The sequence below is a fragment of the Miscanthus floridulus genome, chromosome 4 (genome assembly GCF_019320115.1).
Source record: "Miscanthus floridulus cultivar M001 chromosome 4, ASM1932011v1, whole genome shotgun sequence".
NCBI lineage: Eukaryota > Viridiplantae > Streptophyta > Magnoliopsida > Poales > Poaceae > Miscanthus > Miscanthus floridulus.
The window spans coordinates 66357351-66374490 of record NC_089583.1 but is presented as its reverse complement, the minus strand read 5'-3'; the positions used below and the strand labels follow the sequence as shown (position 1 = coordinate 66374490).

The following is a 17140-nucleotide window of genomic DNA, read 5'->3' as shown; positions in this document are numbered from 1 at the left end:
CCCCGATGTGGCGGACGCTACGACAGCAACGAGGACCGAAGCCCGAGCCTCGGCCTGCCAGGCCCTCAGGCCTTCGGCCGACACATCCTCAACGCTGCATTCCCACTAAGGTATCGACCGCCTACCAACATCCCTAAATATTCCGGTAAAACAAATCCCGGGCTTTGGCTCGAAGACTATCGGCTTACATGTCAGGTCGGTGGTGCGAGTGATGACGATTTCATTATTCGTAATCTCCCGCTGTTCTTGGCCGATTCAGCGCGAGCATGGCTAGAGCACCTACCGTCCAACGCCATTCAAAGTTGGGCGGATCTGACGGAGATCTTCGTGGGCAACTTCTAGGGCACGTACAAATGCCCTGGAAACCCGTGGGACCTCAAGAACTATCGCCAGAAGGCCGATGAAACCCTCCGCGGGTACATCCGGCGCTTCTCTCGGCAGTGCAACGAGCTCCCTAACGTCACCGACGCCGACATGATAGGAGCCTTCCTATCCGAGACAACCTGCGAATCCCTAGTCCACAAGCTAGGACGAAGGGGCCCGCGAACTACCAAGGAACTCCTAGACATCGCCACCAGTTACGCCTCTAGAGAGGAGGCGGTCAGAGCCATCTTCGACCGCTCCGACGGAAAGACGAGGCAGGACGAGGACGCCAGCGAAGGCGCCTCCAACCGTCCCGCCAAAAGGAAAAATAAGAAGCAACAGCGTGACAACTCGCTCATGGCCGCTGCCGACCGCAAAGGTGGCCGGAAGCCCGTGGAGGGCACTCCAAACCACTTCAAGAAAATGCTCGAGGGGCCATGCCCAAACCATGCCTTCCCGACCAAGCATCTATACAAGGATTGCGGCCTCATGCGCAAATACTTGTCCGGGGGCCTTAACAAAGGGGAGCAGGGGAAGGAACTTATTCCTGCCATAGACGACGCAGAGGAGAAGGACGACGCCTTCCCGACGCCGACCAGCGCCCTCATGATCTTTGGAGGATCAACGGCCTACGACTCCAAGCGCCACCAGAAGGTTGCGCTCCGCGAGGTCTATACAGCCAGACTGGCCACGCCTGCCTTCCTTCGGTGGTCGGAATCCACCATAACCTTTGACCGGACCGACCATCCGGATGCCGTCCCACACCCAGGAAGGTACCTACTTGTCGTCGATCCGATCGTCGGTCCAAAGAGGCTCACGAAAGTACTAATGGACGGAGACAGCGGCCTCAACATCATGTACGCCAAGACGCTTGATGAGATGGGCGTCGACCGAACGAACCTCTGTCCCATCCGAGCGCCTTTCCATGGTGTCGTGCCTAGTAGGCAAGCCATGCCACTGGGGCAGATCGATCTGCCCGTCACTTTCGGGGATCGGTCCAATTACCGGACTGAGATCCTCACCTTCGATGTAGTGGGGTTCTCGGGGACTTTCCATGCCATCCTGGGATGACCATGCTACGCGAAGTTCATGGCCATCCCCAATTATACGTACCTTAAGCTGAAGATGTTGGGCCCTCGCGGGGTCATCACCATCGGCACCTTCTTCTAGTGCGCTTATGAGTGCGAAGTCGAATGCTGCGGACATGTATCCGCAGTCATCGCCTCCGAAGAGCTCGCCACCCTCAGGGAGGAGGTCGTTGAAGAAGCACCCGACGCCAAGAAATCAACTGGGTCGTTCAAATCAGCAGAAGGCTCCAGGGAGGTCCCCTTGGACCCCAGCAACTCCGAGGGCAAAAAAGTCTGTATCGGGACCACGCTCTCCTCCGAATAGGAAAGCGCGCTCGTCGACTTCCTCCGCGATAACAAAGACATCTTTGCGTGGAAACCCTCGGATATGCCGGGCATCCTGAGGGAGGTTGCCGAGCATACTCTCTAGATCCTCCTAGGCTCCAAGCTAGTGAAGCAATGCCTGCGCCGCTTTGACGAGGAAAAACGCCGAGCCATCGATGAAGAGATAGCAAAATTGTTAGCTGCTGGGTTCATCAGGGAAGTACACCACCCAGAGTGGTTAGCAAATCCTATTCTTGTGCAAAAAAAAGAGCGGGAAATGGAGAATGTGTGTCGATTACACAGGCCTCAACAAGGCGTGTCTAAAGGATCTGTTTCCTTTGCCACGAATAGACCAAATAGTCGATTCCACCTCGGGGTGTGAAACCCTCTGCTTCCTTGACGCATACTCTGGTTACCACCAGATCGCGATGAAGGAGTCCGACCAGCTCGCGACGTCTTTTATCACCCCCTTTAGATCGTTCTGCTACATTTCAATGCCGTTCGGTCTAAATAACACTGGGGCAACTTACCAGCACTGTATGCTCAGTTGCTTTGGGGACCTCATCGGGCGGACCGTTGAGGCATATGTCAACGACATCGTAGTCAAGTCCAAGTGAGCTACCCACCTTGTCGCCGACCTTGAACAAACCTTTGCGAAACTCCGGGCAAACGGCATCAAACTCAATCCTGAAAAATGTGTTTTCGGGGTCCCGAGGGGCATGCTACTCGGCTTTATCATCTTCGAGCGCGGCATCGAAGCCAACCCAGAGAAGATATCAGCCATCACAAGGATGGGCCCGATCCAAAACATAAAGGGGGTTCAGCGGATCACAGGGTGCCTTGCCGCCCTCAGCCGATTCATTTCACGCCTCGGCGAACGAGGACTCCCCCTTTATCGACTCCTGAAGAAATCTGACCGCTTCGAGTGGACAGCCAAAGCTCAAGAGGCGCTTGACATGGTTAAGCAATTTCTAACTAAACCTCCGGTCCTAGTTCCTCCATGCAACGAAGAATCCCTCCTACTGTATATATCAGCCACCACACAAGTGGTCAGCTCCGCCTTAGTGGTAGAGCAAGAGGAAGAAGGGCACGCCTTCAAGGTACAGCGTCCCATATATTTCATCAGCGAGGTATTATCCGACTCCAAAATCCGCTACTCCCAAATCCAAAAACTCCTATACACCGTCCTCATCACCAAGAGGAAGCTACGCCACTACTTCGAGTCACACCCTGTGACAGTAGTGACATCATTCCCCCTCGGCGAGGTCGTCCGTAGCCAGGACGCTACGGGAAGAACCGTGAAGTGGGCACTCGAGCTAATGGATCAAGGCATTTCTTATGCCCCCCGAACAGCGATCAAATCCCAGGTACTGGCTGACTTCATCGTGGAGTGGACCAAGGTCCAGATGCCACCAGCAGTCGTCGATCAAGAGTACTAGACAATATACTTCGATGGATCACTGATGAAGAAGGGCGCCGGAGCAGGACTAGTTTTTGTATCTCCCCTCGAGGTCCGCATGAGGTACATGGTTCGGCTCCATTTCCCCTCATCAAACAATACTGCAGAATACGAAGTGCTCATCAACGGCCTACGAATCGCCATCGAGCTAGGCATCCGACGCCTCGACGTCAGGGGTGACTCCCAGCTGGTCATCAACTAGGTCATGAAGGAGTCATGTTGTCATGACGCCAAGATGGAGGCATACTGTCAAGAAGTCCAACGACTAGAGGACAGATTCGATGGCCTTGAACTCAATCACATCCCAAAGCACCCTAACAAAGCAGCCGACATGCTCGCGAAAGCAGCGTCCGACCGAGAACCAGTCTCGACAGGCGTCTTTGCCAGCGATCAACACAAACCCTCGGTACGCTACGCGGGGTCAAAACAAGCCGACGATGGCCCATCTAGTCCGACCCCAAGGGTCGATCCACCAACTGCTCCGCCCGACCCTAAGGTTATGGAGCTTGAAGAGGACCCAGCAGTAGAGTCCGACCCTCCCGACGACTGGAGAATACTTTACCTCGACTACCTCCTCCGCGACATACTACCAGCGGACAAGACAGAAGCCCGACGGCTCGCACGTCGCGCCAAGTCCTTCGTTCTTGTAGAGGGCGAACTCTACAAACGGAGTCACATTGGGATCCTGCAGCTCTGTATCCCTGGCAAACAGGGAAAACTCCTGCTGGGCGATATCCACGGTGGAGTCTGCGGTTATCATGCCGCACCAAGAACCTTGGTTGGGAATACATTCCGACAAGGCTTCTACTGGCCCACCGCAGTAGCCGATGCCGAGCAAATTGTATGCACCTGCGAAGGGTGTCAGTACTACGCTCGACAAACTCACCTCCCGGCCTAGGTACTCCAGATGATCCCCATCACCTAGCCCTTCGCGGTCTGGGGGCTCGACCTGGTTGGGCCACTCAAAAAGGCGCTCGGGGGCTTCACCCACCTACTTGTCACGATAGACAAGTTTACAAAATGGATTGAAGCTCGCCCGATCTCCACGATCAAATCCGAGCAAGCTGTGCTATTCTTCCTCGACATCATCCATCGCTTTGGAGTACCGAACTCTATCATCACAGACAACGGCACACAGTTCACCGGTAGGAAATTCGTTCGATTCTACGATGAACAACACATCCAGATCGATTGGGCAGCCGTCGCACACCCCCGGACGAATGGGCAGGTTGAGCGCGCAAATGGCATGCTCCTTCAAGGCCTCAAGCCCAGAATTTTCAATCAGTTGAACAAGTTCGGCGCGTGCTGGCTCGCTGAGCTCCCAGCCGTGCTCTAGAGTCTAAGGACAACTCCTAGCCGGGCCACCGGCTACACACCCTTCTTCATGGTCTATGATTTCGAGGCCGTTCTCCCAACGGACCTCGACTATGGAGCACCAAGAATCAGAGCATATGACGAATAGGGGGCCGAGGCATCTCACCAAGGCGCCATGGACCAGCTAGATGAAGCCCGCGAGATCGCCCTCCTCCGTTCGGCTAAGTACCAGCAGGCGTTGCGATGGTACCACAGCCGACGGGTGCGGGGTCGAGCCTTCAACATCAGGGACCTCGTCCTCCGCCTTGTGCAGAGCAACAAGGACCGCCACAAACTCTCACCGCCCTAGGAGGGGCCCTACATTGTCACGGAAGTACTTCGCCCGGGCGCCTACAGGTTGAAAACCATCAACGGCGAGGTCTTCACCAACGCCTGGAACATTGAGCAGCTACATCATTTTTACCCTTAAATAAGCATATACTCTTCCTTATCAGTTTTTGTTATTATAAAACCTTGATCCTTAGTGACTTCCGACCCCTGCATATACCTCTTCATATTGTATAATTTAAAATGAATTCGTTATGAATTTGTTATAATTTAATACTAGTTTCATATTTTAGAAAATGCAAAACTATGTCCGAAACCTAGCAAATTTGTCCGATACTGACAGATTGGTGGTCAAATATTTTTAGTTTTAAATTTTACATATCCAAAATAAACTTAGGCAATAGTTAAAAGCAGTCTTCTCCTATCTTTATATAATGCCAATTCAAATGACTTTTTATATTTTTGCCGTTTGAAATGACGATTTACAATGTTCTTTGGCGAAACATAAATACCGAAATATGAGACGGCCGATGTAAGTACAGGTTTGCTATTTTTTTTGCAGGGGCATTTATTGCTGTAAATAAAGAAATTCAGAAGATATTAAAAAAAAGCATCGCCCCACCAGGCCACCACCACGTCCTGACCCAATCCCGGCCCAAACAGCACTGGGCAACCGCAACCACCCCAGCCCAGCCCAACAAGATCCACCGGAGAAACCACCAAGAAATCACTCCCGGCACCGGCGTCGTCTCCAGCAACCCATCGCTGAGTGAGTGCAGGCCACTCTCCGACCCGACGGCGGAGGCACTGTGCGTCTGTTCTTTGCTTTCGCGGCTCCCTAATCGGATCCCCTGCCTCCAGTGCTCGCTCCCGAAATTGGGGAGCCGGGACGGGGTTCCCCTTCCGCGTCTATCCACCCGTGTGACGGTACGGCCTTCAGCTCGCCATTCGGTTTCTCGTTTCAGTGTTGAAAAAGCCAGATGTGTTTTCTTTCCGTGTGCCGAATTTCTGTATGATTTTGCGCCCAGATTGCAGAAATCGGGGGCCAACTGTGCCAGGGCTATTGTTTGTTTCGTCATAACTAGTATCAATTATTTGATCCAGTGAGTTGTAATGTTATAGGAGTTGAAAACTTTGCCTCAGGAGGTGTCGATGTTAGGTTAGAGTTCTCAGGTATATTCATCAGATCGGGATGTATTGCATAGGAATAGAGTATTCGGATTTCACAGAGAGAGAGGGGTGATAGCTTGCAAACCATCGAATGCCGTAGTTGTTGAAGCTTTGGCCGGGGTTTCATTGACGGACGCCATCTGCGCGCCGACAGCGACGGTCGGTGGAGAGGGAGTCGGCGCTGTGGCGTCCTCGGCGGCGGCGTGTGCATCGGGTGATGTTGGCGGCGTCGGTGGTGCTTCCCGTCGCTGGCAGCGCCCCTACTTTCGATCGGGTCTAGGGTTAGGATGTCGGTGGGGTGACTGGCGGCGCGGTGAACCTCGTACTGCGAGCCCCGGCCCCCACCTTTCCTTTATAGCGCTGTGCGACGGGGGCCCACCAACCATGTAGGGTTGGGCGCCCCCGATCAGGGCGCGAGGACAAGGCCCAGTTAGGCCGTTGGGCCTAACTGGTGGGAGATCAATCCTAACATTCTCCCCCTTGATCTCTCATCTATTCTTCGTTCTTTAATTTCATACTTAAAACTTTCAATTCATATTTTTCTTGCTTTCATCCTATTTCATCACAGATTAGTGCATAGAACTGTCCCATCGTCACAGCAATTAGTGCCGTTAGACTAACAGCCACAATACATTTCTCCGTTTTGAAATGTAAACTTTCTTTGGGCCCTTCGTATGTTCGGGAATCATAGGCTTTCCCTTAAACCCATGCCGGCTACGTGTTCTCTGAACACGTTGGGTGGTAAGCCCTTTGTAAGCGGATTCGCGAGCATTTTCTCTGTACTTATATGCTCAAGATTTATTATATGATCCCGAACTTTATCTTTCACAACATAGTACTTTATGTCAATGTGTTTGGCAGCACCACTTGACCTATTGTTGTGAGCGTACTGTACCGCTGGATTGTTATCACAATACAATCTCAGTGGTTCATTTATATCATCAATCACTTTCAATCCGGGTATGAATTTATTCAGCCAATTCACCTGCCCCGTTGCCTCATAGCATGCTATAAACTCGGCATACATTGTCGAGGATGTAGTTACGGTTTGTTTGGAGCTTTTCCACGATATAGCCCCTCCTGCGAGAGTAAATACATATCATGACGTGGATTTTCTTTCATCTCCCGCATAATCAGAATCTGAATACCCCTCTATCTGCAGGGAATCAGATCTTCTATACATAAGCATGAGGTCTTTCGTACCCTGCAAATAACGCAGGACTTTCTTCACTAATTTCCAATGTTCAATTCCTGGATTCTTTTGATATCTGCCAAGTAATCCGGTAACAAAAGCTAAGTCAGGGCGTGTACACACTTGAGCATATTGTAAACTTCCAACAGCTGAAGCATACAGTACCGTTTTCATTCAGTCAATTTCATATTGGTTCTTGGGACACTGATGTTCTCCAAATCTATTGCCCTTGACTATAGGAGCAGGTGAAGGACTGCACGCATGCATACTAAATTTCTTCAGGACCTTTTCTATGTATGTCTTTTGCGATAATCCTAGAACCTCTTTTCTCCTGTCTCGGTGAATCTCTATTCTCAAAACGAACGAGACCTCACCGAGATCTTTCATATCAAAGTTTGAGGACAAGAATTTCTTCGTTTCCATTAGTAGATTGATATCACTACTAGCAAGCAAGATATCATCCACATATAAAATTAGGAATATGTACTTTCCATTCCTGATCTTTGCATAAACGCAATTGTCCTCAACATTTTTTTTAAACCCAAAACCTTTTATCGTTCTATCAAACTTCAAATACCACTGTCTTGAAGCTTGTTTCAATCCGTAGATTGATTTCTTCAGGCGGCATCCCATATTTTCCTTTCCTTTTACGACAAAACCTTTCGGTTGTGCCATATAAACATTTTCTTCCAAATCCTCGTTTAGGAAAGCCGTCTTTACATCCATTTGATGTAACTCCAAATCATAGTGGGCTACAAGTGCCATTATTATTCTAAAGGAATCTTTACATGAGACTGGAGAAAACGTCTCATTGTAATCAATCCCTTCTCTTTGTGTGAAGTCTTTCGCCACAAGTCGCGCTTTAAATCTTTCTATATTCCCTTGGGAGTCATATTTCGTTTTATAGATCCATTTACAGCCTACTGTTTTGGCTCCTTTAAGAATATTTTCTAAGTCCCAAATTTTATTGGTACTCATTGATTTCAATTCATCTTCCATGGCCTTAAGCCACTTTGATGAGTGGTCGCTTCTCATGGCTTCTTCAAATGAGGTGGGATCATCCCCCATCTGACATTCTTTAGTTTCATAAACTTCATAGTCATCAGTAATAGCTGATCGTCTTATTCTTTGAGACCTTCTAGGTGCCTCCAGCACTTGTTCCACATTGGGTTGTTGTTGTTCTTCCTTATGTGCAACATTTGGTTCTATAGTTTCCTCAAGGATAGGTTCCTAAAGGACAGGTTCCTCATGTTCATTCATTGTCGCCACGGGAGAACTTGCAACAGGTGTTGGCACTACAGTGTCCTGCACTGTCGGTGCAACAGCAGCAGGTAGCGTGAAGAATGGTTCTTCAACCATCGGAGTGGGTACATGTACCCGCTTCTCCTGTAGGCTGATTTCTCGTGCTACCATGCTCCCCCTGATCATGTTATCCTCCAAGAACACAGCGTGTCTTGTTTCTACAATCTTCGTATGTCTGTCAGGACAATAGAAGCGATATCTTTTCGATCTTTCTGGATAGCCAATAAAATGGCAGCTGATTGTCTTGGAGTCTAACTTTCCTATGTTTGGGTTAAACACTTTTGCCTCAGCTGGACAGCCCCACACACGCAAATGGTTAAGTGAAGGTTCCCTTCCTGTCCATAATTCATACGGTGTTTTAGGCACCGATTTACTTGGTACTCGATTAAGTATGTGAATGGCGGTTTTCAGTGCCTCCATCCATAAACTAATCGGTAATGTGGAGTAACTCATCATGCTTCTTACCATATCCATTAAGGTACGGTTACGTCTTTCAGCCACTCCATTCTGCTGAGGCTCCCCCGGTATGGAGTACTGAGCAACTATGCCATTTTTCTGTAGGAACCTTGCGAATGGTCCAGGAATTTGGCCATATGGGGTATGTCGCCCATAGTACTCTTCACCTCGGTCTGATCGTACTATCTTGATTTTCTTATTGTACTGATTTTCAACTTCAGCTTTAAATATTTTGAATTTATCCAATGCTTCCGATCTTTCTTTAATTGGATAAATATTGCCATAATGAGAGTAGTCGTCTGTGAATGTTATAAACGAGTCATAACCATCCACACTTTTCACAGGAAAATGACCACATATATCTGTGTGGATTATTTCTAAAATTCCTGTGCTTCGTTTGGCATCTTTCTTAATTTTCTTGACATACTTTCCTTTAATGCAATCAATACATTGTTCTAAATCTGAAAATTCTAAGCGCGGGAGAATTGATTCCTTAATCAATCGTTCCATTCTCCCCCTCGAAATATGGCCCAAGCGACAATGCCATAATTTCGAAGAGATAGTATCAATTCTCTTCCGCTTCTTAGTTACATTCGCAGATGGGGAATCATTCACATTCTCATCGCATACATTGTTCGCATTCTCAGCAAGAGATAATAAATAAAGCTTGTCTTATCGGAAGGCAAGACCAACACATTTATTATTAACCAGTATCTTACACTTGCCATCACCAAAATGACAATCAATTCTATCATCATCAAGTTTCGAAACACTTATCAAATTTCTACGCAAAGAGGGAACATAAAGTACTTCTTTAAGTCTAAGTACAAAACCATTATTCAATTCTAAAGAAAAATCTTCAATGGCTTCAACATTGGCTTGCACTCCATTCGCAACTTTAATCGTTCTTTCTCCTCTTTGCAAGGTTCTCGTCCCACTTAACCCCTGTAAAGAATTTGCAACATGAGTAGTTGCTCCTGAATCAACCCACCAAGTGGATTTGTCATAACATAAATACAGGGATTCATCTACAAATGTAATAAATTCATCACCTTTCTTTAGCAGAGATTTCAGAAAGTCTGGACAATCCCTCTTGTAGTGTCCCTTCTTGAAGCAGTGCTTGCACTGATCTTTTTCTGCTCCACCATACTGCTGATTATCAGAATCCTGGGGTTTCTTTCCCTGTGAACTGGAGGAAGAGGTCTTATCCCACTTAGGTTTCCCTTGTGGTTTAGAATTCTTGCCATTAAAGTTCTTTCTTTTGTTGTCCTTCACAAAATGAGCAGATTCACCTTGTGAGGACTTTATCCTCCTCTTTTTGAGCACACATTGAGATGAGTCTTTCTATGCCCCATCTTTCAGGCTGCATATTGTAGTTCACAATGAAGGTGTCATATTCTTTCGGCAAAGAAGCAAAAATCAAATGAATCAGGAAATCCTCCTCCTTCAAATTCATTTCTTTTAGCTTGGATGCCGTAGTGTTCATCTTCAAAATGCGCTCTCTTATGCTACCACCAGTGAATTTCTCATTCACAAGCTTCTTAATCAGTGAACTTGCTGTGGCCTTGGTAGACCCAGTAAACTGACTCTTGATTTTCTCAAGATATTCTTTGGCAGTAGCACATTCAGGGATTGAGCCCCTTATCTGTTCTTCTATGGTGGCTTTGGCTACCAACAGGCACTTGTGGTTGGAGAGAGTCCATTGCCTATGTTCAAGGTCATATTTCATTCTTATTTCAGCATGATCACGCTTTCGAGAAGCGAAATCAGCGTCAGATTCATTGTCACCTTTCACCGGGTCCTCAGGCTCAGTAGGACACGGTGAGGTGATGGCAAAATCGACCTCTCCCAACGCAAGTTCCAATTCATATTTCTCCTGCCACACACGGTGATTGGTTCCGTTGAGTGTCGGGATGTTGGCAATGTTCACAATGCATTTGCTTCCTGAAATCACACCAGAGTAAGTAAGAAACATTTATACGTAAAATTCTATGCTTTAACTCAACGTTGGTCAAATTAAAACTTATAATTCATCCATGCAAACATTTTACATCACCGTTGGGCAGAAGTAAAATTAATGCATAATTTCTCATGGATCAAAAATTATAATATTGTTATTAACAACGTTGGTCAGAAAATAACAGTATCATAATCGCATCAAAATTATCAGAAATTCATTTCTCTTAAAATTAAATTATCCCGTTGGTTCAAATTTAATCAAAGAGAACAATAATTATCATGCACAGCGGAAACATTAATAATCTTTTCATATTATTATTTTCCAGAAGCACTAAAAAATTCATTGTTTTCTGAGCAAAGTATCGTTGGATAAAATTTGCACAGAAAATTGTATCAAAATCATTCAAATTCAGCAAAATATGCATTTAAAATTGCTCCTGGAAAATAATAAGAAAAATCTTCTTCTTTTTCTTTTTTTCATTTTCAGCCTAGCGCGGCCCAGCTCGCCCAAAACGGCTCGGCCCAGCTCGTCCTCGCGCGCACAGGCCGCACCCAGGCCGCAACCTGGGCCTGGGTCGGCAAAGCTCCGCGCGTGCTCACGCCCGCCTGGGCCGGCGACGGCCCGAGCATCCGTGGCCGCTGGATCTGATCGGACGATTCCTTCGCTCGAATAAAACCCGACGCCGCGCGGGAGGCTGAAAACCCTAGCTCATTCGGCTTCGCCCTTTCTCTCTCTTCGCTCTTTCTCTCTTCTCTCTTCAGCTGCAGCAGCGAGCCGCAACCGAGAGCGAAGGAGCGACGAGCGAGCGGTCCTTTGCGCCGTCGCCGGCCCCCTCGCCGGCGCGCGTGCTCCCCAACGGGTGAGCACGCCGCCGTCGAGCGGCCTGGCCACGGCGCTTCCTTGGCCGAGCCCGGCGAGCCCGCGCCCCGGCTCGGCTTCATCTCCGGCGCCGGCGAAAAACCGGTTCGGCTCTTCTTCTTCCGCGCCGGTGAGAGTTCATCCGACGCACCCTAACCCTACCCCTTCTTTCCCCTTTCTTTCTTTGAGTTGTTCTTTTCGGGTTAGGGTTTGTTCTTGCCGATTCGGGTTAGGGTTTGTTCTTGCCGATTCGTTTTCTTTGCTTTTTATTTCTTTCTTTTCATTCATCCGAATGGAAAAAAAATGGGATTAGGGTTAGGGTTCGACCCTTCTTCTTTCTTCTTCCTCTTTTCTCTCTTTCGGATTTGCATCTAGGGTTCTCAGAATCCGACCCTCCCCTTTTCCCTTCTTCAATCCCTTCTTCAGATTTGATTTGGGAATTAGGGTTAGGTCTTAGGGTTCGGTTTTCTACTTTCTTTCCCGGTCCGCATCTGATTTCTTGTCGAACCGTGGCTCCGGTACCATTGTTAGGTTAGAGTTCTTAGGTGTATTCATCAGATCGGGATGTATTGCATAGGAATAGAGTATTCGGATTTCACAGAGAGAGAGAGAGAGGGGTGATAGGTTGCAAACCATCAAATGCCGTAGTTGTTGAAGCTCCGGCTGGGGTTTCGTTGACGGACGCCATCTGCGCGCCGGCAGTGACGATCGGTGGAGAGGGAGTCGGCGCTGTGGCGTCCTCGGCGGCGGCGTGTGCGTCGGGTGGCGTTGCCGGCGTCGGTGGTGCTTCCCGTCGTTGGCAGCGCCCCTACTTTCGATCGGGTCTAGGGTTAGGATGTCGGTGGGGTGACTGGCGGCGCGGTGAACCTCGTACTGCGAGCCCCGGCCCCCACCTTTCCTCTATAACGCTGTGCGACAGGGGCCCACCAACCATGTAGGGTTGGGCGCCCCCGATCAGGACGCGAGGACAAGGCCCAGTTAGGCCGTGGTGGGAGATCAATCCTAACAGTCGAGACCTGGAGGCAAGAATGGGCAGTCCATTCGTTTCCCCCTCGACTAGTTCGGTGTTTTCCCATCCCAGCATTCCCTCTATAACAGCCCGCTGCAATAGATGGATGCACTACTGCTTCTATTGATGTTTCTCTTTTGTCTACTGAAATTATAGAACATGTTATTTTTATTTTTTTTGAAATAATAGAGCACTTGCCATGTTTTCCACACTCCCTAGCAGTTCGCCAGTCACTTATGTGCTACATTTTACTAGGAAAAAAAAAGAGGAACTTTCTCCTCTCTTTTTAGTACAGCTGGTGTTGTTATTGTCAGATTTATGCTGGAGGAGTTAGCTTAGGAGACTATTCTTTGTTTCAGCTTGTATGCTGCAGCCTACATAGCTAATGATACAACTCATTGGGAAATATTAAAACAGCACTAAATGAGACTGGCAGACTGCATTATTACAATGTAATGAATGGTAGTTGTTTAGAATTCATAGTTATTTCTGGAACAGCTGCAATCAAGTCTAAGCTTATCTATAATCTGGCCTAAAAAATATGCATTTCCGAAGAGTGTAGTGAAGCCTCAGTGCTTCACCTTGCTTGTTTACTATATTTGCCATCCTATTCCTGATGGCTATTTGTTAGGTTTGTGAAAGGAAGGTGTACCAAACTCTGTATGTAACACTGCTTCATCCGAAGTAAAGCATTAGGCAAACATCTACATTTTTGTTTGATAATTCACTTTTTCCTGTGGGCAGTCTGAGGTGGGTTCCAAAAGCCGTGAAAGAAAACTTAGGGGGTGAAAAACAACTTGTTCAGATTTGCAGCCAAATCATATATATTCATTATATCTTCATTGAGATATCATCAGAGTTCAAGGTGCAAACATTCCTCACTAACCATTTTACTCTGGATTCCCCTATAATGATGACTCCAAATTCACAAAGCTAGTACAAACTGCTCTTTTCATTTACAATGGATCCTCGTCCTCCCAGTCATTTCTCGCATTGTAAGAGCTATCCAAATGAGCCACCAGGAATACTAAATCCTATGAACTTCCACCACCAGCAGTTTCCACAGCATGTTTCATTTTCACATCCATCGTATGCCATGAATTTCCTGCACCAGCAATTTCCACAGCCACACCTATATCCACAAAATGTCCATTATGTTGTTGTCCAACCACAATATGCTCCTTTTTCACTACCACAACCACCACATCCACCAGTTGGGATTATGCCAACACGACCACCTCCACCTGCTGGAGTTATGCCATCACCAGCAGTGGCCCTTCCACAGCCACCACCCGCTGGGGCGATGCCATTTATGACAGTGCCAGGACCTGCTGGGGTGATGCCATTTATGACAGTGCCAGATTCAGGAACTCCACATTCCGTAACTGGTCCGGATGAACAAGACACTGTTAGTGGGGACAATGATGAGAACGATCCTGATAAGGCTGCTAAGCGATTGATGTGGATGGAAGAGGAGGACTTAAGATTAGTAAGCATATTTTGTTTTTGTAGTGTTGTTTAGACATTGCATTGCTTTCTTATATATTTGTGTTGGAACTGCAGATTAGTGCTTGGTTAAACTGTCCAAAGCTGAAGAATTTGAAAAGGAAGGAGGTGTGTTGGGGGTATGTTACACAGGCGTATAACAAAAGCACTCCAAGTGATCGGAGGAGGGAAGCAAATCACTTGAAGAGCCACTGGTCAAAGACCAATAAGAAGATTGCCCAGTTCTATAACTGTTGGTGCCGAGTCAAGGAAAAATATGCCATGGTCCAGTCTGACTGCATGCAACTTATGGATCAAACTTGGGCGATGTACTATGAGGAAGCAAGGGAAATGTATCTTGAGGAAGCAAAACATCATTTCGCCTTCAGCCATTTCTGGAAAGCTGTTTGGGACCAACCCAAATGGTTAAGGTACATCTCCAAGAGGACCAAGTTGTCTGAGTCTGGGGACTGTACGTCATCATCTGAAGATGACGAAGATGCGGCTGAAAAAGAAGCAAGCCAACAAGGTTGCATGACTGCTAAGAAACAGGATGGTCAAGGCAAGACGTCGTCTCACTCATTGGTGTTGCAAGAAGCCACTCAATGTGCAGTGGATCCTCAAGACTTGCTTAAGGACAATCAAAAGGAGATGACTGAGTTACAGCTTCAGCATGAAAGTGCAGTGCGGGTAGATATGCCTGAAAATAAAATACATCCACAAGGTTGCAACATAGTAGAGCATGCAAGAACAGTGAATGGTGATGTTCCTGAGCAAGAGACAACCCAGCGAGGTTGCATAGTGGCAATGGGCAAACGGAAACGTAAAGGCAACTTATCATCTTCTCCGATGGAAGTGCAGGAAGACATTAAACGTGCAATGGATCTGCAGGCCATGCTTCAGAAGGATCGTGAGAAGATGTCAGAGGTACAATTGCGTCTCTCGAAGGAGAAGCTTGAGTTGGCCAGGCTAAAGCAGTCGGAAGCGAAGGACAAGAAAGAAACAATGCTCTACGAGAAGTACACAGAGCTGTTGACAGCCGACACTCAGGGGTTCAACGAGTTCCAGAAGGAAGAGTATGAGAAGGCAGTGAAGCGCACCAAGTAGCATACTGTAAGTCTTAGACGTTTGTATGCAGTTACATGAGCATCTGTACTAAATGCTTCCTTAAGAACTTGGCTTATTTAATTTGTTGTTGTACCTTGCTTCTTCACTTTATTAACACTTCTTTATTGATGAATAACATAATTAATTTCTTTATAAGTTTTTCTATATTGTGAAACTTTGACACCTGCAACAAAAGGCTTGCTGCGTGTTCAGCAAGTTATATACTTGTAACTCTTAAAATTTTGATAATGTTCCTAGATCCAACTGAGCTTTAATCGGTGAAAAGTTACTCTTTTCCTATCTACCAATGTCATATATTGTCCACCCCCGAATGACTTGCATTTAGTTAAATTTTGTAGTGTTTTATTTTTTTTCTTTTGTTATTTGAACATGAATGTCTCTATGAATTCTTGGTGCATCCCCAACCTTTTTTCAGCACCCTGCTTGCAATTGACGTCATTCGTATGCATTTGTCGGATCATGCTGCTTGATGATAAGCTGGAAGCCTTGCTATTGTTCAAATAATCATGCGGCTACTGCTGATGCCTCTCATGCCAAAATTGATGGCCCTATAAAAATCTAACAATGTTTCAATTTTGGTGCCATCAAGGGTCCCATCAAGGGAGGTTTCTAGTGCATCAGAGACTTTCAGTAGTTAGCTAGTAAAGCAAGAAAATATCCTTTACCTTTGTTGAAATTTTGTTGCAAGTGACTTGAAAATGTCCTTCCACCAGTTTGCACATTCTATAGACTACTGTGGATATGTTTTCACATCTATATCAAATTGCACTGCCAATTCGATGACGATGGAAAGGAAACAAGCAGCTGAGCTTTGTAGTGCTGGAGAGAAGCGGGGAGAGAATTTATAGGATAGTTTGGAATGAATTTATGTTGACAAAGTTGTTGGATATCTTAGTGACCAAATAATGAAATAACTGACATATCTTCGGCTCTTGGTATACCCACATGCATGTACTTCTGAAGATCTGGGAGTTGTTAGCTTGATCCGCAAAATTCAATACTATTTCTGTATGAACACTCATCACGTGTAATGAGGTAATATCATGTGTAATGAAGTAATTGATCCATTGTTTGTATTTATAGAACGCGTTACAAATTTCATAGGTGCAATGAAGAAAGAAATCACATTACTATATTCATTATTTTTTCATATGAGCGAAATCAGATTGCAATTCCAGCTTGAAGGAAGTTTGATAATATGTGGAATTACTGGATTGAATGTACCTAGCCCCCAGGAATAGAAACAGAAATGAGATGCGGAAATCATCTTACATGCAGCACCACCCTAAAAGAAAATTCCCGGAATTGTTTTTTTTTTCATCAAAGCTAATGAGATATGAAAGATTGAACCACAACCAGCCAACCTATTATAATGTGACTCCTGTTATGTTTTGACTTGGTACACATACGCAGCTCAACGAATGTCCAAGTCCTAACCATCCTTGTAGCAGGAATACCATCCCTTTGTGCTTGTTTAGATACATTTGTATTTATATGTGTTGGAGTGGATTAGAGTGAAATTAGTTAATTTTGCACCTAAATCCACTTCAACACATGTAGATAGCATCCAAACAATGCCTTCAGGGCCAATATTGGGACAAGAAAACTAATGATTTGGACTCCTTATTCCTTGATCAACTTAAACTTGTACATGAGGTGCAATAATTAATTGGACTTGGCTTTGTTGTACACCTTGTTTGGCATGTTGGGGTAACATCTTTGAGCT

The 17140-nt window shown here is 46.5% G+C and overlaps 1 protein-coding gene across 3 annotated transcripts; it reads left to right on the top strand.

Annotated features, from left to right (window-relative positions):
• Positions 1 to 5601: 5601 nt before the first annotated feature.
• Positions 5602 to 16145, top strand: LOC136549753 (glutathione S-transferase T3-like). Of its 3 annotated transcripts, none has more exons than XM_066541159.1 (4): positions 5602 to 5781; positions 13546 to 14290; positions 14365 to 15399; positions 16128 to 16145. In XM_066541159.1, exons 2-3 carry the CDS (start codon positions 13763 to 13765, stop codon positions 15391 to 15393), a joined length of 1557 nt encoding a protein of 518 aa, XP_066397256.1. In that variant the 5' UTR covers positions 5602 to 5781; positions 13546 to 13762; the 3' UTR covers positions 15394 to 15399; positions 16128 to 16145. The 3 variants fall into 3 exon arrangements, with proteins under 3 accessions (XP_066397256.1, XP_066397255.1, XP_066397254.1); XM_066541158.1 differs by lacking the exon at positions 16128 to 16145 and adding an exon at positions 15830 to 16084; XM_066541157.1 differs by lacking the exon at positions 16128 to 16145 and having other exon boundaries at positions 14365 to 15553.
• The last annotated feature ends 995 nt before the right edge of the window (positions 16146 to 17140 follow it).

Coding starts and splice junctions, on each gene's coding strand:
- LOC136549753 (XM_066541159.1), top strand. CDS start 13,763: ATGGATCCTCGTCCTCCCAGTCATTTCTCGCATTGTAAGAGCTATCCA. Junction 14,291..14,364: donor AAGAGGAGGACTTAAGATTA/GTAAGCATATTT, acceptor TTGGAACTGCAG/ATTAGTGCTTGGTTAAACTG.